The 23,963-nt window shown below is 47.7% G+C and overlaps 1 protein-coding gene across 3 annotated transcripts in view; it reads right to left on the bottom strand.

The window, feature by feature from the left end:
• The window catches only part of MDGA1 (MAM domain containing glycosylphosphatidylinositol anchor 1), a 151,501-nt gene that overhangs the window by 18,723 nt on the left and 108,815 nt on the right, over window positions 1-23,963 (bottom strand). For 2 of the 3 annotated variants that reach the window (XM_064446009.1, XM_064446011.1), the window contains 4 exons: window positions 16,070-16,247; window positions 14,972-14,995; window positions 7,633-7,785; window positions 6,291-6,425 (listed from right to left, as the gene is read on the bottom strand). In XM_064446009.1, the coding sequence (XP_064302079.1) occupies window positions 6,291-6,425; window positions 7,633-7,785; window positions 14,972-14,995; window positions 16,070-16,247 (490 nt within the window). The remainder of the gene's footprint in view (window positions 1-6,290; window positions 6,426-7,632; window positions 7,786-14,971; window positions 14,996-16,069; window positions 16,248-23,963) is intronic. The other variant, XM_064446010.1, reaches the window with a different exon arrangement.

The following is a 23,963-nucleotide window of genomic DNA, read 5'->3' on the forward strand; positions in this document are numbered from 1 at the left end:
GCCATGTCAAGCATGCTGTTGGTCCCCTTTGTAAGTAAATATCCAAAGGTGTAGACACATAGTATTTACTGGGCTCCAGGAAGAGGAACTGGAGGGAGTTCTCTGCCCTTGGTTATTCAGGAAGTTTGATTAGATGATGTATTGGTCCCATCTGGTCTTAATAATCTTTAAATCTATGGCTCTAATCCAAAGTGCACTGAAGTCTTTAGAAAAACGACGACTTCAACAGTCTTTGGTTCAGAGCCACTGTATTGAACCTACAGAGCTTGAATGACACTTTACAAATATGTGGTTATCTTGCCAGGTATTTATAAGCCTTGCTCATGATCATGGTATTTAACTAACTTCCAAAAAAACCAAGCAGATACTACCAGAAGAGACCACAGTCTATCCAAAAGGTCCATACCATAGCCCACAGGAAACTGCTGGATGTCTGCACAAAACATTAGTCAAATACACATCTATTGATGGAGGAATGAGTAAAGCCAAGAACCCATCTGAATAAGTGGAAAAAGAAAGAGTATTAAAAAAATTGAATACATTTTTTTCATTACAAACTGTTCACTTAACTCTAACTACAACTTGCTTTCAAGAGCCTAGAGGGAAGTGAATCATACTCATTAGGAAAATCAGCCTCCCCTCAATCAATCCAGTGATGTAATCTCTACCATGTAAAGTTATTGCCCTGGAGATAATGGCATGGATTTCATTAACAATGTATTTGTATACAAAGCAAACTTTATATATCCAACAGAATGCAGCTACCTCCAGGATGCCACCTGCATGCACCTGTGTGCAGTAGCAGGGTGCTGTGTTCACAAACAAGGTTTGGGTAGGAATGAGGGAGCTACGATGTTGAATCTTACAAAATGGATGTCTTCATGGTTCAACTTGCTTTTACATTGACATAGCTGGTATCTGTCAATCTGTGTGACCTGACAGCTCTGACTACTGTCACTTGTCAGAAACAAGATGCAGCCACGTGGCACCCACGCTAACACTGACTCCTATGTTTGATCATCCACCATGACCTCTCAGACACAACTTTGCATTGGTTGCATTATCTCTGTTGAAGAAGTAAAGAAGCAATTCAGTTTGGCAGGCCTTCCAGATCTGTGTTTCCTACTCAGCAGAAGGACTCAGCAGAAGTGATGACACCACCAGTGTAAGTGGCCTGCCTACAATCCAGCTACCTCTGTGAAACAGCTTATGGCTTTCTCGAACTTGCATGCTGTGGCAAGCGATCTCATCAGGACTCATTGCTTCTAGTGACTCAGAACCAAAATCCCTCTTAATCAATCCCAAGCACAGTTCCTCACAGTATCTTAGAATAAGATAGAACAGAGTAAAGTGGAATAGAAACAGAAACAGAAACAGAAAGAGAAAGGAATAGCATAGCATAGCATAGCATAGCACAGCAAGAATAGAATAGAATAGAATAGAATAGAATAGAATAGAATAGAATAGAATAGAATAGAATAGAATAGAATAGAATAGAATAGAATAGAATAGAATAGAATAGAATAGAATAGAATAGTTGGAAGGAACCTACAATAATCATCTAGTCCAACTGCCTGACCACTTAGATTACTTCTCTAGGAAGCCTGTTCCAATGTCTGACTACCCTCTTGGTAAATAAATTTTTCCTAATATCTAGTCTGATCCTCCCCTGATGCAGCTTTGAAACATTCCCATGTGTCTTGTCACTGGATACCAGGGAGAAGAGATAAGCACCCCTCCTCCCCTCCTCAAGAATCTGTAAAGAGCAATGAATAGCTTACAATTTCATTGGAAGCTTCCCATCCTGATTATACATAGGCTAGACTTAGCCGGGGTGGTCAGATAAGGTCTGTGTCTTCACTAAGCTGGAAGAACAGCACCTTTAACTCTCCATGAGTTTCACAGATGCTGGACACACACCAGAAAATAAGCCTGTTCCCTGATTTCTGGGAGAGGAATTGGCCAAGTTTAGACCATGACACTGCTAGTGCAGAAAGGAGGCTTAAAGTACAAAAATTGCAAGCCTAAAGTGGGGTCTTCAGACATTGCATTCAGTGAGGTCCAGCTCTTGAAGCCCAGGACTTGCCAGTGTCACTACAGGAAGCAGCTAACCAGTCTCATCTTGGGAGGTACCCCAGGGCAAAGAGTGGTCTTTGCCTTCTCCCTTCTCTGAGGCCGTATCTCGTCATAAGCCTGTGTGCAGTGACTACTGCCATTAAAACCACAGCAAACATAGTTTGAAAAGAGTCTACCAGTGAGCTCACAAATCAGAAGCAGGCCAAAAAAAAAAATGCTGTTTGCCTACATCCTACATCACTGCTTTTACATAGGTACTCCTGTGAGCATGTAAACTCTTTGACGCGTTTTCTCCATGAGCACAGTCACTGGCTCACGAGTTAGGAAGCTATAGCATTGGGAATCACTGTGTACATGGGGACCACAATGACCACACAAAAAGGTAAATCCCCTGTGGCTGAAATTTCTTTGTCCCTCTGAGCATACTTCTTCCTGTGGTCTGACCGTGAAGGCATCTCTTGCTGCAGGGTCTGTGAGAGCATCCAGCAGCAGACAGGAAGCTGTGCAGATCATAACTTGGCTACCACTGAGACAGGAGATGTGAGAGAAAGATGGCAGGGGACTGTGGTGGGAACAGTCCATTGAGGACGCTGGCACTTCAAAGCATCCCCCTCCCAGGAAGCCCCTGGAAAGGAAGGAAGAGGAGCCTGATGGCTGAAGCAAGGACTTGAGGGTCTTCTCCCAGCTGCGATGCTGACTCACCAAGCCAGTTCAACAAAGAGGCTTTTTGAATTTGGTGACTAGTTGCTGCCAGACGTGGCTAACTTCCTCTCCTGAAGAAAGCAAGCAATTCCTTGTTTGATAGATCTGTGCCTGCTGAAAGCAACACACCCTCATTCTTGAATGACTGGTGGAAACAGGATTTCTTTCCTTCCCCTCCCCGATTTTTGTGTTTGGGCTGGCAGGATTGTAGGGCAATGCAAAAGCTTGCTCCAGAGGGGGCTGGAGGAAGGAAAACCGATGACCAAATTACTCCAGAAGAACAGGAATTGCCTCCAGGGAGCTCCCCTTCACCCTGCTCTCTCATCAGCTGAGAGATATTCTACATCACCCTGCTCTGCTAGTCGCTGAATATTTTATATCATGGCTACAAATGCTCCATTTGTATTCTGTTTCTTTCTTTCGTCATATCTATTATAAACGAGTAGTGTCTGGGAACTCTCCCAGGGAAGATTTGCCTGGATGGCTATGGATATTTTATAGTCAAATTGTGAGAGAAAACCAGCTTTCAAGTTCTGTAGAGAGGGGAAAAGGTAATAAAAGGGTTATTAAAAAAATAAATAAATGTCGGGATTTTATACAGCTTCTTTTCATAGTGACAGAGCTTTGGTTTGCTCCATGATGGACCTGGAGCTGCTAGGAGAGGCTTGGGCTGGGCGGTGTCCTCTTGCCGACACTGTCTACCAACAGGGGCAATCTGATATGCTCTTGCTAAGTGCTACGGCTGGCTCAGCAGGGCTGGCATCTGGCTTGGTAGGACTGGGCTGGCACTAGGTGAGCCTGGTGTTGGGGCCGTGTCTGCAGCCATCAGCGATAGCTGTCTATATGGGAAGCAAGAGGTGGCCCAGGGTTGTAGCCAGCCCATCTTTACCTTCATATTGTTGCATATGTGATACAGGTAGGAGGCCAAGGTCTGTCTCCTCATTTGACAGGAGAAGTCCTAGTGAGGAGCCATGTATCTGAGAGGGGACACTCTCCTCGAGCCCAGGCCTAAAAGAAGAAGAGCTGAAGAAATTTGCTTTGCTCTCAGGCAGGCTGCCACTTCCCCAGGGGACTCTAAGAGGATTTCAGCCACCAAGGGCATCAAGCCTGGCACCATCCAAAACAGCTAAAGCTTTCTGGCAAGGTTTCACAACCTCCGTGCAAGCAAAACCAGCCAGGGAATAACCAATGTGCATTAGAAATGTAGACTGAGCCATTAGATCTGCTGGTGGAACAGAGCGTGTCCCAGACATGGGTTCATTCATGCGTGTGTAGAGATGAGGACAGCTATGCCAGAGTGATGCCAGCAAGGAAGAAGACCAAGTAGTGTAAGAGTAAGTAGCACAGCGGGAATGATGAAACCCAGACAATTTTAGGATTACTAGGCATTCTGATTTTTCCTGGAGAGGTCTGTTTCACCCTGGTGCCCCAATATGTAGAAGAGAAGCCAAAATGATTACAGAATATCATGACTGGCCCTGAAAGAAACTCCAGAGTAGAGAGCAGATACAAGGTACTGAATTTCAATTTGCTGACAGATATATTGTGGGTTCGCTAGACCAAGCCACATATTCCACAGGCCAAGAGAAAAAGAACTACTTCTCATTTCTTTCTATTTCATTCTCTGACTCTAGTCAGTCTAATTTTAAAATTATTTATTCACTCTTAGCTCAGCAGCACCCACCCTGGAAATCATCATATGGCATTGAAAAGTCTATCCACCTTGCACAAATTTATTAGCCCCTTTGTGCAACAAGGGCAAAATGGGCAGCAGGCAGGGGCAGCAACATTGAGTGTGAAGGGAAAAAATCAACAGATATAAAAGGCACCTGAAGCATAGAAATATGGCACTCGGTGGCTTTCTTAGGTCTTGGGAGTCACTGTATCTTCTGCTCTAGGCAATTTGTGGGTGGAGCAAATGAATAAAGAGATAAAAAGATAAAAGCCAAAAACCTGTAATGAATTGATTCCCTGGCATGTCTAGTCCACCCTATCTCCAGACAGACCACCACATGAGAGCTGTAAAACAGAGGTCTCTTCCAAAAGCAAGCAAAAGCTGGGGGGCTTTTGCTCTCCCCATGAAATGAACTTGGAAGTACGATACATAGCTATATTCCTAAAGGCAACAGAGCAAGAGAGGCCTCCTCCCTCCACATCTTCTTTCACTGCCAGCCTCCCACTGGTCTGGGCCACCCTTCATTGCAATCACAAAGAATAAGATCCCTTTCAAGGCCTCCAGGAGATGTACAGGAACTAGGCAGCAAGGCTGACTGACCACAACAGAGAACTGCAGGGAACAAGGGAGGTTACCAGCCAGAATTAACAGCTAGACTGCATCAGCTAAGCAAGACCAGCAGGTCCAGAAAAACCTTGTGTGAAGCAACACTGACAGTGCTCTGACTGAGCAACCTGCCACTGCCAGTGTGAAGACAGCACAGAGCAGCCTGTCTGCAGGGGAAATACAGGTGCGTACAAACACCTCTGACCTAGCTGGACTTTTGACTGCAGACAGCAAGTATGAGCCCTCAGATCAAAGACTGAGATGGACACCTGCTTAGAGAACCACAGCCCAGCCCATACCCCACAGCACCCACGGGTTTAGGGTTTCAGCCTCACCCCCACTGAGAGGAGATCACAGATTTAACCTCTCTGCCATGCCTCACATGCACAGAGATGTGACGGCTGGACTCAAAAGCATGTTCCCTCCCAATGACATCAACAGTGCCAAGGCAGAGAGCTGTTAATTAACCCCGTTTATTGAAGGGCGGACACATTCCTGCCTGGGCCCTGATTTTTCAGTCAGGCTCCAGTCCAGCAGGTGATTAATAACCCAGCGTGCTGTGGGAAGAGTGCATCTATTATTCAAATTAATGAAATTATAATCAAGAGGTGACGAATTAGCAATTGCTCCTTGACTGGATATGGAAACTCATTAGTGTGCCAGGCGCTTCTGGGGTGCTCGCTGCACTCATAGGCTTATGGTTAAAGAGGAGGGAGTCAGGCAGAGCACGCAGCCCCTTGGCACAGCTGAGGGAACATGCATCCTGCCCACCCCAAAATAGCTGTGGCCACTAAAGAACCCTCCAGTCCCACAAAGCCCCTCCACCTCTGTCTCCTCTCCAACAGACAGACTGTTCACTTGGTGTCCTGCTGCCTGGAGCAAGGCGGCTGTGGCTGTGAGAAGGGGAAATGTGTGCACATGGGTACAATGCTCTTTTTTGTGGAGAGCAGGGAGACTTATGCTAGAGGAGGAGCGAGCCAGAGGGGAAGGGCTGATGGCTGACTGCAAGATACTGCTCTGAGGGTGGGCTGCAACAGCCTTACAACCGTGACACTGGTGGGGTGTGGGGAAGGGATGAGTATCTGAAAGCAACAGCCCACCCTGGTGCTTTGAGCACTGGAGTCAGACTCATGAATGGCTGGCCACAGGCACAGCTGGCAGAGCGGAGGCTAGAGGTCTTCCCCAGCAGCCTGCACTAGGCTGGGGTTACCCTTCCCTGGATGGTACTCACCAATGTGCTTCCCATACATGTGGTAGTAGAAGGAGACACAGTAATACTTGGCAGTAATATTGTAGAGGGGGCTGATGAGCCGGGCTTTGTCTCCTGTCACCCGGGGCCGGGATGCCTCGATGAACATGTAATAACCTACAGAATGAGAGGGAGAGGTGGGGAAAGGCAGGGTGCACTGGGTCTCCCTCCCTGCAAGTGATGGGATGATGGAGGCTGGGAGACCATTCCTCCTCTGAGAGACATGGCCTTGCTCTTCCCACCCGCTCTGCACCCACTGCGATCCCAAGCCAGAGATGGTTGCAGGATGTCCGCAGTGCCTCCCTGCCTCTGCAGTATTTAGGAGAAAGCAGGACAGACAGGCATCAGTGGACCCGCTGTAGGCACATGCAGCAGATGAGTCCCTGAACATGCACACACATCTGTCTGGGTACAAAATGAGCCATTCCTCTGCAGCCTGAGGAGCCCCAGAGCTGACTGCACTGTGTAAGGAGAAAACCAGAAGGAGGAGAGAGAAACCATTCCAGCCTAATTTCTCTGCCTCAAGCAGAGGGAGTGAGGATTCAGTATATCTGGCCTAAACAATATTGTTATCTAAAGAGAACAATACCAAAGTAGTTGTTAACAACCCAGGGAGGAACAGATTAGCTATTTAATTTGTTGGCATCATTTTCAATGCTTGTTCAGGCTGGTGTACTGAACGCTAATGGGAAAAGCCATTTCCTTAGCTGGCCATTGGATGTTCCCATTTTGTCTGAGTTCAAAGATTTGTGCTTGCATACAAATTTACTTTCCTCGTTAGAGAAAGGGGAAAGTAATATCCAGCCTAAATGGAAGCATGTACTCCATGGACAGCTAGTGTGAGCAATACACACCACCAGTCTCCTCCAGCTAGAGGTGAGGCATTTGTTGCCACCCCACAGGCAGCTCCCACCTGGTCTCTCATGCTCCTGCTTGGTACTAAGGAGGTCTGTTTGCCTCCCAGAGACCTTCTTTGAGTAAACAGCTGGCTAAAAACAGCAGGGCTATTTCTAGGCATTAGAGATGTTCTCCTACTTGTTTATGCTTTTTTCTACCTCAAAACAAGCATCAAATGGGACAAGGGCATTAGGCAGCAGGCAATTAGCTGGTAACAAGAAGTAATGCTCACACTATTCCCTTTAACGAAGTCGTGGGTGTTTTAATTGTGTGTTTAATGCCAATCAGTAACATGCAAATTAACTGCCTGCTCCCTGCACCCTGTGCAGAGGAGAAGCGTGTTGTGTGGAAAGCAGATCAGCACTCTACCAGCTCCCAGAGCCGTAGGACGCCTAACAAGCCAAAAGAAACTCAGATTTGTGCCTACCCTCCGGTGTACCGCTGATGTCCGTGGGTGGCCCTGTGTTGACGGTGCGCTTGGGGTTCTGGGTCAGGGCGTTCTGCCGGGTCCAGTCGAAGTTGTCCATCTTGTCTTGCACGAAGCCACAAATCTTCTCATCCTCAAAGCGGCAAGTGTTATCTGCGGGGAAGGGAAGGGGCTGGTCAGCAATGGCTTTTCAAACCTCCTCCCCAAGGCTGCCTGGTGCTTGCAGCAAGCTGCACAGCACTGCTACACTACCACTGCGGCTCTGCATCAAACTGGGGACAGATGGGCAGCCCCTGACCTCAGGAAGATGCTGAAAAGGAATATATCCATGATTGGTACGATTATGGAAGGGTTAATCTAGGGTGATGGATGTGATGGTCTGACAAAATGTAAGAAGGCTATTAGGGCTAAAGAGAAAGAGATTCTGCTGTGAGGCCTGAGGGGGCAAATGTAGAAGAGGGTAAAAAGAGCATTGAAGGCAAACAGGCCACAAGGGCTTTTAAACCAGAACAACTGATGGTTGAATAATTTCCCCAGGAGAGAGGAAAAAGTGCCAGCAGATGACACCCCACCCCACCCCCTGCCGTGGTATTTTATTAAACTAAACTAGGGCACAGATGAAAAAAAACAGCTGTGGAGAAGAGGTCAGCTCAGTGCCACAAATGTGTAATTTAGCCAGAGTACATCCAATTTATACCAGTTAAAAGGCACATTCGATACTGCAGCTTATGCTGGTTCCCCTAATAAAATAAGTCAAGTAGGTAAAAGACTTTTATGTAGGATCAACCACATGTGCAATGGGGCTCGCTTTTATTACTACCACAAGACAGTCACACCCTACAGGAATATTGTAAGACAGGTGAAAAATCTTGTGCATAGATGGACTTGCAGAGATTGGAATGGATTGGACTTGCCTAGGCTGAAGAGGATAACCTTTGTGGTAGAAAGGTAGTTCCTGAGCCACAAAAACAAAGGCCAAGAACCAGCTTTGCACGGCTGACACAGTAGGAGAGGGATGGAAGAAACAGACAGAAGAGAAAGAGAAAACAGGTCCAAGACCTGATGTGAAAATTGCTTTTAGTTCTGAAAGGTCCCTGGGCAGAAACCAGAGCTGGAGAATGGGCTGAAAGTGGGATGTCAGACCTTGTGAGTGGTGCAGACACAGTAAGTACAGATCTTTTAACCTTCTGTCTTTATATAAAAGCAAGGAGGTGTGCTGTGAAACGGAAAGATAAAGTACTTAAATGCCATGAAAGAACACATAAAGAAAGGAAAACAAGGATCTTGCTAAGGGCTTAGGATGTGCCAGAAACTCATCTATGTCATGCTGGTGCACGACTCAAACTTTCTGGGGTTTACCCCCCAACACTGTTCCTGTTATCATGCCCAAAATTAAGAGAAGCCCAAATGCCTACTTGGGCTCCTGCATTCTTGTATCTTCACAAGTGGTTTCCTCTGATTCCTGGGTGGGAGGCCCTCTGTCCCAGGATGGGTGACTTCATCAGGACATATAGGGTAGAGCAGGGTCAGCAACCTACAGGCTGGGTGCCAAGGATTGGACAGGCAAGGGAAGCTTTCTGCAGTGCCAGGGCCAAAAGCTCCAGACATGGTATGCTGTGATGGTACGAGCTTCACACACCTACCATGCACACCAAAATCTGCCATCTTCTACCAGAGAGGAGAGACTACTCATGCAATGAACAGCATCTTGACTCTGAGATGCTGTACCTCCCAGTTCCTACTCTGCAGCTAAGGCCCTGCCCATCCCCTCCCATTTGGAAATAAAAAAGACTGTCATCCAAACAGACATCAAAAGCCTGCAGACCCCTGTGGCAGGGAAATGGGGTCTCCATGCTGTTGTTCCCTCTTCTTGACTGTCTCTCTCCAGCATCCCACCAAAGCAGTGAGAAGAGAGGAGGCAGCATCCTGCTGTGGCCTGTAAAAAAGTCTTTGCCACCACAGGTTGGGTACTGTGCTGCAAGCCACGGGCTTGGTTCACAGACCAGGGCAGCTGGGTCTTCTGTAAGCTCAGCAGGAAACGCCACTCCTGTGAGCCAAGCACAGCCATCAGGAGCTCGGCTGGGCTGGCCACTTAACTGCTGATTAACCCTGGCTAAGTGCTTTCCGTTCAATCCGCTCATTTCTAATTAGCATTCTAATCCAAATTAGCCACTGCTCTGAAGTGCCAAGCACAGGGGGCCACATGGCAGCTGGAGCTAAAGGAGGAGGGAGGAGCGGGGAACTAGCGGATGGGGCTAGACTCAGACTGTGGGGTCTGAGGTAGGGCAATTGCGTGGGCTGGGGGGCCCGTTTCATCCCCAGCACAAAGAGCTGGATGGGGGAAAGGGTGAGAAAGCATATTTAAGGGTCCTTCCCCAGCCCTCATGGCTGAGAGGAGGGAGTTTGTGGCTGCACCAGATGCTCACTGGTCCTCACAGGCGGGGTTGGAGCACACAAGCTTTCTGATATTGCTGGGTTGGTCTAACACCCCAGCTTCTCTCCATTGGATGAAGACAAACATTTGCATGGCTCCAGCTCACAGGCTGCCAGCTGCAGTTAGAAGAGGCCATTTTTCTCTTACAATGGCATTATCCTACACAGCAGGATCCACTGCAACTGTCCTTTTGCAATCAAAGGGATTGGGATGATCTGCACCTCTGACACTGTTGTGCAGAGGAGAAAGGTGACATCTTTCTGCAGCACAAAATTCCCTTAACAGGGAATATCAGGTGGAAAGCAAAGCTGAAAGCTGTAACACAGAGACCAGCCAGGCAACTGATTGAGGGGGGGCAAACCCACAAAGGATGACGCACAGAAACCAAAGCAGCAGCAGATTAAGGGAAAAGCCCAAGCTCAGGCATTGATCAGAGAGCACTCTGTAAGACAAGAGGACTGAGGACAGTATTCCCAGTTTAGCGCCAAGGGCTGGTTGTGCCAGGTGATGGATTAGTGTGATTTGTAAGAAGACCCACAGACCCATGGGATGAGACTGCTCAGAGACGACTTGAAAGCTTGAAGAGAGTTCTTTTAATGCCAAAACAAGGCCCTGAGTCCACCCTCTCCTCTCACTCAGACACAGCTACTTCCAGAAGGCAACAATTCTAGCAGAGGCCATAAAACAGAGAAGGGTCCTATGCACCACAGATAGCACAATACGATCAGGCTTACGTACAACACCATTTGCTGTGCAGGAGTTGATAACTACAGCACATTGCCTCTGCTTAGCTTGGGATCTCAAGGCACTTTGCAACAACTAATGAGCATGGCTTTTTAACATCTCTATGAGGTACCAATGCCTTTTTCTATATATCGCCTGCATTACAGGTGGGGAAACAGAGGCATGTTTAAGGTCACAGCAGGCAGTTCCAAAACTGCAAACAGAAGCCAAGTGCTCTGACTCCTAGTCCTTTGGTTTAAAACAAGCCACAGAAGGGTAAAGCTCTGATGCTTCTCTGAGCTAGAAGTGGAGGTGCCCAGAATAACTAGGAGATGTTTGGTGTGGTTTAGGAAACCGCCAGCACATCACCTCTGGACGGTTATCAGCAAGACTCACCAGGACAAACCTGGCAGATTGAGCCAATAAGAAAACCTTTAAATGACCTGCTGTGTCTCAGAGGCCACAGTGGTGATCCAACTGCTGACCCTGCCTGTGTGAAGCAAACCTTCTTGCAGACTCATACCATCTGCCAGGGATCCTGGCTCAACAGTGCAGCGCAAAGGAAGCTTCCTGTTTAAAAATTAAACAGTGGATTTAAATATTGAACACAGAAGTTGTTCTCTGGATTGTTAGAGGCGAGGTGGAGGTGGCAGGGGAGCTGGTTCCTCAAAGGCTGGAGTTAGCACTGTCTTCACCAAACAGATTTCCTTGGCAGGCTTTGCAGTGGTGGCAGCTCGAAGTGCAGAAACGTTTGCTCCCAGTTACCTCCCTGTATTCCCAGGGGAGAGACCCTCTGCTGTGGCTACTAGCATTTCTTGTTGCTTTGCCTTCTTGAGAAACATGATGGAGGTTTTAATTTCAAGTCCTTAGGGGAAAGCCATCCCTGGTCCTGAAATTCTGGCTGCCAGATGAATGCAAAAAAAAAAATAATCCTATTCTAGCTGCGCACTATGGGTGAATAACAGATGGAGCACACTTCAATAAAATTGCCTTCATCATTTAGCTGTGGTCTGATGGCTGAAACCAGCTTGGAGCACAAGGGACCATGCTCTGCGCCTCAACTCTGTTGCTCTATTGTAGACCTGCTGCGTGACCCACAGGCTACCACCTTCTCTCTGGAGATCAGTTTCCCCATCTAGAAGATGAAGACAATGAAAACTGTATTGCGACCCCAAAGTTTGTTAGGATCTAAGAAATAGCATTTAACAGCCTTTTCCATGGTAAGTTTCTAAAGCATTTATAACCAGTAATGGAAGAAAGCTTCACAGTACCAAAACTGGTTGGGTCACACTGGATTGCCATCTACTTTAATATCTCCATTTGTGACAAGGGGATAATATGGCCCAGACAATCCTATTTTCCATCATGATACAAGGAATTGGTGGCAGTCACCTTTCTTAACCTTTGTGTTACACACATTCCTGAGGCATGGGCACAGATTTGAGGAAACCAGGTCTAAACACCAGGCTCGCACCTCATTCCCACATGTTCATACTGGGGCAACAAGCTCAGATTCCTCTGGACTATAAGGCGTTATCAGAGACAGGACACACAAGCACTAGACAGTAAACAGTAAGCCAGGGTAATCTACAACAACCAGCACCTGGTACTGATCACCACCTACTGTACTTGTCCATGATCCCAAAACATTTTAGCACCACACACAGCCAAAATGCAGATCTACGAGAAATCATGTTGCTGCTCTGGAAGGGCAAGACACACTGGCCAAGAGAAAAAAAAAAACAGCAATGCCATATGCTTCTTAATGCCCTCATCACCAAGGTTGCAAGGCTACTCATGCTAGAACCAGGGAAACCAAACCATCCACTGTGGGTGAGCTGGAATAGATTGCAGGGCTGCACTGCAGGGTTTGGGTTAGAAAGTGAATGCTATAACCAAATGAAATAGCAGGGGAGAGGCAAGAAGGACAGAGCAGATTCCCCAGCACTGGAATTTAGTCATGATGTTAAAATAACCAGTTATTCTAAGACATCTTTAAGGGAATACCTTAGAATTAAGATAATTCTAAGATCGTTTTTTAAAGAAAAACTCTGGTTTTTCGAACTAGATTAACTGACTTTTAAGAGTTATGGTCAGTCTTACTGCTAAGCTCTAAATATTTGAAATCCTCAATGTCTTTTGTTCATTTCCTCTGCTTTTACTTTGCAACCCCAGTACCTGGCTCTGTAACCATGCCACATGCATGCCTGCCCCAATGTCATTAACATCTTATTAGGCTGAGAGAGAAAACGCATGAAGAAATAATTATATTAAGTGACTCTCAGAGTTTGTAAATTAATCACCATTGTGCATGCCCTTGGATCAGGCTGCCAGAGGCATTAATCATCTAATCTTTGCCTTTCACTTGAGAGCTCTTAATGTTTGCTCCCAGAATTTGGCTGGGCAGCCTAGCGTGAGGATACCTTTACAATCCTGTCCCAACCCTTTTGCCTGGGGGATGGTGGTAGCAGAGGAAGTGGGAAAATAAGAGGTAGCACTAGGGATTTCCATCTTACTGGGACGAGAGCCTGGGAACTGAGCTGTGGCCCAGAGACAGAGCTAAGAGCCTTTGGGCTCATATTTCATTGGCAGCAGGTCTGAAAGAAAGCATCACCTCTGAAAGGAAGTGTGGTGGGTGTAACTTTAGGCAGTCAGTCTCAAGGCGTGAACTCACAGGCAAGACCTTTATGACTGGCCCAGAGGTCCCTATATCCAGCATAGGCTGGGTAACCTGTATCAAGGAGAAACCCTAAGTGTTGGGTTTACTGCATGAAAATACAAGCGTGGCTGTTATCCCCCACCTTAGCCAAATTTCATGTTGTCGTTCTGGTCTCAGTCACACTGCCAAAGCGACCCCAGGTGAGCAGTCTGAAGACTCACTTTACCAAGATCCCAAGAGATTGATACAATTAGGACCAAAGTTGCCTTGGCTTTACCAGTGATTTATGTAGTATAAAAGCAATCAGCAAAAGGACAGATTTTGTGGGCTGGGATGCTTGCCTCCTCCAGCAAGTACTGAGGAGCACATTCTGGAGTGGGTCCCTGGCAGTACACTCAGTGTTTCCCCACGTATCTTCTATGGAGAATGTTTAAAGAGGAACAGGAAGTGGGACAAAGCAAAGCAAAGCAAATCCCTCTAAGAAGCAGAGTATGGTTCATCAAACCATCCTCAGAGTGTGAACTTGCAAGAGTGAATGCTTCATGGCTGCCTTAAAAAGATAAGCCCATATCCTGATTCCTGGCTGCTGTTGCCTAATCCTGGCTTCTCCTTCCCACTGCTACCCTGTAGTGCAGCAGTAACACTTACTTACACATACACAGAGTAATGTATAAACAGACTGAATGCTGATTCAGCAGCTGGAAACAGGGAGAAAGAAACAGCTACGTGGAACCACCTGCTCCCCATGAACCACCAGCAAGTAGTCTGCCCATCTCTGCCCAAGAATTTTGCCTGGGCTTGTATCCAACAATCGAAGCAAAAGGACTTTATTTCATCCCCTGAAGATCACTCCACCACTACTTACAGCATGCTAGAAATCCTCTTTTATGCTCAACGGGCACCATCATGTTCTTTTTAAAGACCATTGTTCTGAGATGTTGTGTATTCTGCTCTCAAAATCAATGGGAGCTCTGGGTGCTCAGTAATGATGGGCCTGAATCTTGGCAGGAATGACCAGAAGGTAAATAAGCAAGTAAACAGTGATGACACTGGAGGGAAAGAAAAAAGGGACTGTGCTCAGGCATTTGCAAGAAGAACCAGATCTGAGCTGGAGACTGCTCCATACCAGCCCGCAGAGATGTCAAGTGGTATCTTTCCTGGTCAGAAGAGGATGGAAGGATATACATTCCTTTTTGGGGAACGTTTAATAACCTGCTTACTGAATGCAGATTGCTAGTGTTAGAGGGAGAGTGGGTTCAAGATCACAGTCCATCCAGTTGCTGAGGTATCAGGTGTGAGTGGGAGGCATATCTCTGGTGTATATCTCCTGGTGATAACTCAAGGTACAACAAATGGCGTTACTTACTGGAAGCATTAGTGTATGCAATTTCATCCTCTTTTGAGGAAAAAAGATTTGGCAAAGCCAGCTGTGTATTCCAGCTGTTTGGCTTTCCTGATCTGCTGGAACACCTGATGAACATGCATTACATTCAAAACGTAAATACAAAGGCCTTGTTGCTTACCTGTTGGGTTGGGATAGTTGATTGCTGGAAGAGTAAACAGAAAAACAAGTCAGAACATCTAGTACTCCCTCAAAACACAAATCACAATCAAAGTCTGAAAATAAAACAAACACGTCAAGAAATGTCATAGATGCACAAATCTCCTAGCAGCATCCCTGTGAAACAGCAGTGCTTGGTGTCTGCCTTGGTGATGGAGAAAGATGCTGACTCTCTGATCCAAGCAGCCACAGACCTTAAGAAAACCCCACACAAAGGGTGATCCTGGAATTGCACAACCAAGCAGTTTCTTTCTGGACCACCCCCTGGGATAGTGCCTAGTTAGATACCAAAGCTTGGTGTCCAAGAGGGACATCAAAACACTTTGAGACACTGTGGAAGTCTGAGACAACAGGTATGCTGGGGAGACCAGAATATGTCACTCCACGGGACAAGAGGGTTGTGTGAAATCATGCAAACATAACAGGAGGGGAATCTGTACTTTCTGCTGAAATACAGTGTTCAAAATCCTAAGGTGAGTAAAGAAATCATAAAGTTGAGAGAATGGGGAGAGTTGTTAGCTGTTGGGATGCTGGGGAGAGAAGCGTGGTCATGTATATCAATGGGATGATCTGGGATTCAGGGTGCTGGACAGAGCTACAGGTTTACTAGTTACTAGTTAGGAAAGGAACTGTGCATTCAGCTCTGGAAAGAACTGAAGCCCCCTGAAATCCTAAATCCTCTTACTTTTATGGGCATGTAGCTAATACGCAGTGTCCAGTGGCTGTCCTCTAAAATATGCCATTGTGCCACAGGAGGCTGCAGCATGGCCTGACCAGGGACTGGGGTTTTGGGGCTCTGCTGCCCACAGAGTGGAGAGTGCGAGTCAGCTGCTGAGTGAAAGATAAGTGGAGACTGGCTCTCAAAAATCTCTATCTAGTGCTCTGCATTGATGGCAACAGCCAAAGCATGGCCAAATGTCATAGCACCGTCCCATCAAAACTTGGTAGAGCAAAGAGATCCACCCAAGGGTCACAGGAGACAATGTCTATGCATGCCCATGTCCCTAGGCCTGAGGCTTGGACCTGCTCTTGTAGCCAGGACCGAGGAGGAGACACCTACGTTCCATGTACCGGATGATGCGGGCAGCCATATCCCCAGCCCCAAAGCTGGTGATGGGTGTCAGGCGAACTTCATAACTCTGAGGCACTTTCAGGTTGGGCAAGATGTGCTCCAGCAACAGGCCTTTCTCCATTTTCTGCACAGGAATGAAGGTTTGGATGGTGTTTCTCTGAGCCAGCTGCATAGAAAAAGAACCCACAGTGTTACGAAAATCCTGAAACTGGAAACTTGAGGGATCCTATCCACCATCTAACACCTTGTTTCTCCTATTCCTATACAGACAAGCACACCTCGTTTATCAATGAGATCTTCATGCAGAATTGGTTTGAAAATTCCCAGACCTGGTACAGAACAGTGATCAGGAGGCTGAGGTCTACGTGAAGGAAAGCCTTCAGGTCCTCCTGACCGAGAGACAACTTGAACAGGTCCTGGAGCAGGTGTGTGTTGGAACTGATGTCTCCAAGAGGGGAGGAATGAACCCAATTCACCTCCATTAGTGCACCAAGGTCCTGTGCATACTCAGCATGGCATTTTACCAAGATACTTTTCAGTTCACAATCACTGCTGCAGAATTAATTCAGTTGCTGCCTGGGCCCTGCAGCATTTCATTAGGACCTGTCTAATCCCATGCTACCTCACCACCCTTCCACAGGATTCACCCTTGAACCCTAGTCCATGCCGCCTCTACAGACGAGAGCAAGGGGTCTAGTTCAAGTCGGCCGTCCTCTGGAGTCATCCATAAACCCCCTTTCTCTGGGGCCCACTTAGGAAAGAGCTGAACCATACCAGCCTGTATATTGTTCAGTCTGCTAAGGCAGCAGGGAGGTTTCAAGAAAACAATGGGAAAAATATCGTTGTCAAAATCACCACCACTAAAAATGATTAATTACGTGTCAGTGAAACTTCCCTGCCATAGTCATGCCTGCTTGGTGGGGGAAGGATGAGAACAAGGATTGCACTGTGAAGATACAGTTTCCTGCCTATTGCTGTGCAGTCCCTGGATCCTTGTGGCAAGATTTGTTCTGATACGTTGTTGGGGATGCTGGTCCTGGTAAAAAGACCTTTGGCAGGTCTTCCCATGACCCAGTGTTCACTGGCCCAGACACTAAGCCTCCCTCTAGCTTCGATACATCCTCTAGGCTGACAGGTTTCATCACAAAGGCAATTCTCCTGATAGGCAGGCTCAGAGTTCATCATTAACTCTGAAGTTACAGGATGACTGGAAGAGGGACGCAGGGAGGAAGGTTTATAGCAAATCTGTCAGTGTGGAGAGTATGGGGCAAGAAGATGGAGTGAGGGCACAGCAGGAGTGAAGGCTGGGCAGGGGAGCAATGTAGATGTGGTGCTTGGTAAAAACAAGCACATGCAATCCCTCCTCTGCCTGCTTCCAGCCCTAATGTACATAACCCTAAGATCAAACTCAGAAGCAATGCCTGCCACTGGAGAGCTTCCCACGTCAGAGCCCTGTTCATTTCCAGGACCCACCTCCTCACCTGAGTTGATCTGCCCACAGGTTGGATAGTGTTCCTAAGTGAAGGGGAAGGGCTAGACCAGGTCCTGCCATGGTACTGTGTCAGAGCAGGGACTGGTCCCTGGGAACCCCTGGCTGCATATGGTTCTCATAGGGAACAACAACTTGGTACCTGCTTTACAGATTGTACCTAAAAGGGACCTTTCTACCTAAACAGATCAGGGTGCAAGTTGCTTGAGGAGATGCTTTCTGCTCCCTCCTCCCGCTTCTCCTCCTCCCCTGGCAAGGTGGGTCAGAGGGCCAGGAACTGCTCTGGTGCATTTCCCCTGCTCTGTGCCTTCCCATGAGGCACCCGGGAGCAGTCCCAGTGGGCAAGACCAGGGCAGTGGCTCTGGGAACCAAGCATGAACTTGGCACTGGGATGCTGCCAGGATCCATTCTTATCAACAACGCCCCATCTGCATGCATGCAAGCTGGGTGCTGAACCAACTGGCATGCCTAGCGCTCAGCCCTCCCATCTGCCAGCCCTCTGCACCACCAAGAGTGCACCTCTGCACTCTTGTGCCAAGCAAGAGCTGAGCTGGTTCCCAGCGGCAGCAATCTCACCTGGGATCATTAGCACCAGAGCCCCAATTATCTGGGAGGAGAGAAAGGTTCACAAGCCAGAATCAGGAGGCTGGAGCAGTACGGCTCCTGGCATGGGGCTTTTCGAGGAGCAGAGCCTGATGGGGGGCAGGGGGCTGGTGGCAGCTCCTCCCCATAGGCTGCCATGAGGCCAGGCGCTGGGAAGGCAGCCAGCAAATAGGAGGAGGTCAGGAGCCATTTCCCCCGTCTAGACATAACCTTTAGAGGAGAAACAAAATGGAGAGTCAGACAGAAGCCTGAGGCTGAGATTCAGACAGTGTAAATTCTGCCTCAGCTCGGAGCTGGGTGGAATTTGGGTATCTAAAGCCTCTGAGAGCAATGTCAAATCACTTACTCTCCCACATCACCTAATCCAGGACAAACAGAAATCAGCCTCCAGTCCAGACTGCAGAGCTCTAGATACCCCAGTTGAGTCTATCCACAGGGGCACAAGGGTTTAACCAAACAAATACCTGGCTGCCACCCAGGTTTGGCTGTGAAAAATAATAAAGGCACATATGTCCCCCATGTGTTGCAACTGTCCTGTTTCCCAGGAGAGACCCGGATCGCTAGGTAATGGGAAAGGGACTGCTGGGGCCTGGCATGCACCTCCTTTTGGAGCAGAAGGGAAAAGTTTTGTGAGGGTCTTTTCCCTCCACCAAATGTTTTGGACCCAACACTTCTCTCAGCCTGTGTCCTGTTTCCTGCAACTTGGACAGACACAGCAACTGGCTACCAGCAAGGCTGCCCTCCATGCATTCTTCTTACAGTCCCTACAGTCCTGACAGAACTGCCGTGGGATGCCTTTGGAAAGACTGGTTCTTCTGGGCGAAAAGCAGCATGGGCCAAATGTCTCCCCTGGGCTAGCTGCAGCCATCACGGGAAAGGGCCAGGTATGCTGCCAGCACAGTTTAAAGGGCATGAAATTAGTGCAACGGAGAAAAAAGGGACAGCTCCAGCCAGCCACTTGCTCTGTGCTCACAGAGCAGGTTCTGGCTTGCAGTCACTAGCACAGATCCAGCAGACAGAGACATCAAGGCCAAGGTCTGGCTCTGCCTCCCCCTCCCTAAACATCCTTTGCCTCCCTGATTGCCAGCAGCAGGTTAGTGCAGACCTGCATGTATCAGTCCAGCAGGAACTCATTTTTTAATCCTCTGCTTCAATCACCCACTGCTGCCCTCATTCTCCTGCTCCGTGCATGCTCTTCTCTCATGCTACCCTGGTATCTTCTTCCCTCCAACCCCTCCTCAGCCTCCTTCCTCCTTCTGATCATGCCAGCCCAGTGCTCCAGCTTAATATTGCTGCGGTGCAGTTAATAAAGCAGAGGCAGGCGCAGAGGACAGTGAAATGCTGGCCACCTTATTAGAGATGCTAAAGCCTCAGTGGAGAATCTCACACAACAAGCTCATTCATCACCAGGCTCGGGATGCTGCCAGTGGGGCCAGAACAAGAGCACAGCGCAATGCACAGCCTCATCTCACCTTCACCTCCTTTCATTTCCAATAATGAGAGGGAGGGGACGGGAAGGGAAAAAAAAAACAACCCACAGTTTTTACCAGCTGGTTGTGATACCACAGAGGCGGCAGAGCAGAGAACGTTTTTGCAGAATGGGTTCACTAAAAACACCTTACAAAGGGCAAAATCAGCCCCACGTGGGACATATGTACTCACGTGCACAGTGTCACTTGTAAGCAGTATTAGCAACCACGGGAGAGCACACTCCCATGCTCACATGTACTTAGCCATCAAGCCTCTGGGACCTGCAAACTAGGTCTGCCCTTTCTCATTCCTCACCATCACATTCTGTTTGTAGGTATTGCCTTGCCCTGTCCCTGACCTTATCATTTCAGCTGGCTCGTGATGCCTAGAGAGTGAGCATCTCACTGTGGCCAGCCAAGCTGGCTCATGGTCCAGGAACACGCGTCAAGAGCCTCAGAGAGAAAAGCAGGATACCCACTACCCCTGCCCACTGCTTCCATCCCAGTTGGGACGCTGTCACAGCAGGGGGGGTCCAAAGTATGACACCTCCACATCTACATTTTCTGTTTATGTAGGCTATTAAAGGACAAAAGGATGATGTTTTCAGACTGAATGATGTTTAATCCAGGTACGTATTAGCTAACAGACATAATAAAGCCAAAGGATATTAATAAACACATCTGTCATTAGTTAAGTGATGTAGTCCTGCTCAACAAACTGCATCCTGGATTCACAAGACCATGATAACCTACCTGTGCTGGGACTTGGTGTGACCTGTATAGCCATGCATGTGGTCTCACAACCAGCTGCACATTAAGCAGCTACATGCTTACTTGAGGGAAAAATTAGAAAGAAAACCTATTTCATCACCAAGCCCCAGGGAATTGTTGCAAACACCAGCTAGAAGAATGTACATTAAAATCATGCAGGTTCTCCAACAAGCCGATTCAAGCAAATGAACTGCTCTGCAGGCATCCAGCTTCCCAGCATTGCTATTCACCCCTGCCACTCTGTCCTTACCTGCCTGCTTCTTCAGCAACTTCTCAGCTCAGGGCATGAGCGCTAGCTCTGCTTTCTGGTATCTCCCCTCCAAATCCTTTCCACAGACACTCACTGTCTCACTTTTTTCTCAGCCTCATTCAAATTCCCCTGGCTGCTCCTTCCTGCTGCACAAATGAGACGGGGGTGGCTGCCCGTGCTATCACTCCATCCTTGCCAGCTAAGCACAGACATAGGGCACTGGGAGAGCTTGCAGCATCCATACCCAGCCAGGCTGGCCTCTCTGAAGGGAGAGGAGATGGCAGACAAAGGCAGGCTGGTGTGGCACAGCAGCCTCGCACGCAGGCTCCCTCCCTCCATCAGGCTTTTCCTCGCTCCCCATACAGCTCTGCAGAGGAGCACAACAGACAGATGCTGTCTCTGGCACACATGCGGGTGGGGTGTTAGGCTGATTCCTGCCCCTCCAGCCCTCCTCTCTCATCTGTGAAAGTCAGGACACTCTGGAGAGCAGATGTGCACGGGATCAGGAGCCATGCAGAGCCTTGTGGTGCAGGAAGCATAGGTATCTCAAATAGGTTTAAAAGAAGCATGGGGCAATAATGTGGACAAAATAATCTAATGCCTGTGCAGCTGGTGAGCTGCACTCTTCAAGCAATCAGCAATTAAGGTGGTCTTCAAAGCTCAGCACCCTGGCAGCAGTAGGTGCAAGGGCATCTGTGTCCCTCGTGTCCAGGAGAACAACAGATTCAGTCAAGCTGGCCAGTTTCTCATCAGCCATAGACATCCCACTTTAGCATAGCCCAGGGGCCTGAAGAAGGCAACAGCAGCAAAAGGGCACTTTTCCTCTAACAGGCAATACAACTCAGGATGTGAAGGAGCCTCCCGTTTTTACCAGTTCAGTCTGCCAACAGTCTTGGACACATTATATAGCTTTATCCTAAGGGGCTGCAAGCACCATCTCATGCCAGATTTCCCCTGTGGCTGTGACTGCTGTGAAGTCATCTCAACAAAACCCAGCTAAGACACAGCTGCTCCCTTCCAAAGGGAGTGTCATTCACAAAGACCAGAAACAATCACACTGTTGCCCTCAACATGATGGCACTGGCAGTGTCTGTAGCCTTAAACTAGTGATGGCCAGGAAAGATATTCCCAAGCACCCCATCCTAGGTCCCTAGGAAAGGGGCTGAGCTTTGTTATGCCGCTAGTGACAATTCCTGGAGAGAACACGGGGCTTTGCAATGCAAAATACCCTGCTACCTCAGCAGACATGACTTGGCCTCAATTTCTGCCCCAACTGCACCTCCAAAGCTACAGGATGCCTTGCAGAGAGGTAACTTCAAGGAGTTCAGATGCCATGTACTTCTTAAAGTTAAAAAAAAAAAAAAAAAAAGGAAAAGATGATGACAGGATTTATGTGTGTCAGAGTTTACAGTGTCAGGGATTGAGAGCAAATTATCCAAGGCCAGACCCATTCTCCATTGCTGGAGAATGAGAGCCCAGGAGATCAGTTCCACAGGTAGAAGTAAGATCATTGCAAATTTCTTGGGAAAAGAGGAATGAAAAGTACTCAGAAACAGAGGCAGGAAGGAGGTGGGGACAGGGAATTTTAGGAACCTCTCGAATATATTCCACAATGATGGGAAAACATGCTAAAAATCCAACCCTTCTCTCTCACTTCTTCCCATGGACTTTCTGACACACAGCAATGGTTAAGATTCTGGTCCTTGGTGGCACCTTGACACCACAGGACAAAGCAGAGGAAGACGGTTTGTCTTTGACACTGCAGTTGAACACCATAGATTTGATTCTTGCTCTCTGTATTTTGGCAGAGGGATAAAACCCCTCTGCACTGGCAGCCCCCCTCTATCCCCAGGGAGTTCAGAGAAGGGAAAAGCACAGCCATGTTCAGGGACACAGCAAGGGAAGTACACTCCTGGCTGACAAGAGTTCAGTCCCCTGCCACCACAGGGGTTACCTCTGATCATTCATTTTATGAATGTACCACATCCCATTTTAAAAGCCATCCCATTTGGCCTGCTCCTCCCACTGGACAGCTGTTCCAGAGCCTGACTGCCCTAATGTTCTCATTTGCAGCCCAAATTTATTCAGAGGCAGCTTGCACCCAGTTATCTTGAGCCAATATTGTCCTTTAGCTTAGATGACTCTTTTCCCTCCCTGCTGCTTGACCCCTGATGTTTTTATAGACAGCAATCACACCCCCTCTCAGCCTTTGTCTTTGCTAGGCTAAACAAGCTAAGCACTCTGTGCCTCCTCTTTTAACACAGACTCTCACTTTCCGTGATTTACCGTATAATCCTTTTCTGTATGATCCCACTTGTAGGAGGTGAGTATCCCACCCCTGCATATAGCATGCAGTAGCACTTCTCCACCTTGCCTGGAAGTACCTCAGGTTTCACCTACGAGTACATTTGCCCTTTCTCACACCTGCATCTTACCAGAAGCTCCTTGAAGTCAACTCATTCACCCACATCGGTCCTCCACTTCAGTCATTTCACACTGATGAGCTCCCAGCCTGTAGCAGATTTCTCTGATAGCACTCTCCACAGGCATGACCTTGCATTGGTACTGCTGCATTTCATCATTTCAGCCCACCTGAACCACTCAAGTAAATTTTCCATCTTTCAGATCTTCCCTACGATAACCTGATCCTTTGCCGAGGTGGCATTGCCTCCCAACCTGGTGTCAGCTGCACAAAATTTCAGCAGCACAATCGTAATAGGGGATGCTGATCTGACAGGCTGGTATCAGCCAGGGGGAAGATGCCTGCCTCCTCAGCAGGGTAGCTGCCATCTGAAAAAAGGCATTTGGGTATGTTTTAGGTAGTGGAGAAATTTGGTTTAGATCTGAAGATCGTCACTGTGATGTTTCTTTGTAATCTCTCACCAAACCTTTTGTGCCTGTCAGATTGGATTAAAACATTTTCCTTGGTTAGTATTTCACCACCACCTTGAATGGACATTATGTCAAGCATTAACAGCATCTGTTAAAGAGCTAGGGTAAGTTTAAACTTGGATTTATTTCATTTTCCTTGCTTGATGACCATTGCTCGTAAGGGGTTTCCAGAGCAAATAATCACACTGCAAAAGTAAAGTTGGCATTTGCCAGACAAGCACACTAGTGAACTGAAATTCATGCCTATGTTGTTGTTCAGTCAAGCACACAGGTTCAGATCCATAGGTTAAGCAAGCATGGATGGCCAAAGCAAACCCATTATTCAGTCTAAATAAGAAGACCTGGAAGCTTTTTCTCCTAAATTTTCCTTAACAGGAGGCTCCCTTTCTGGGCTGAGACATCCCCAGC

Source organism: Phalacrocorax carbo, chromosome 3 (genome assembly GCF_963921805.1).
Source record: "Phalacrocorax carbo chromosome 3, bPhaCar2.1, whole genome shotgun sequence".
Taxonomy (NCBI): Eukaryota; Metazoa; Chordata; class Aves; order Suliformes; family Phalacrocoracidae; genus Phalacrocorax; species Phalacrocorax carbo.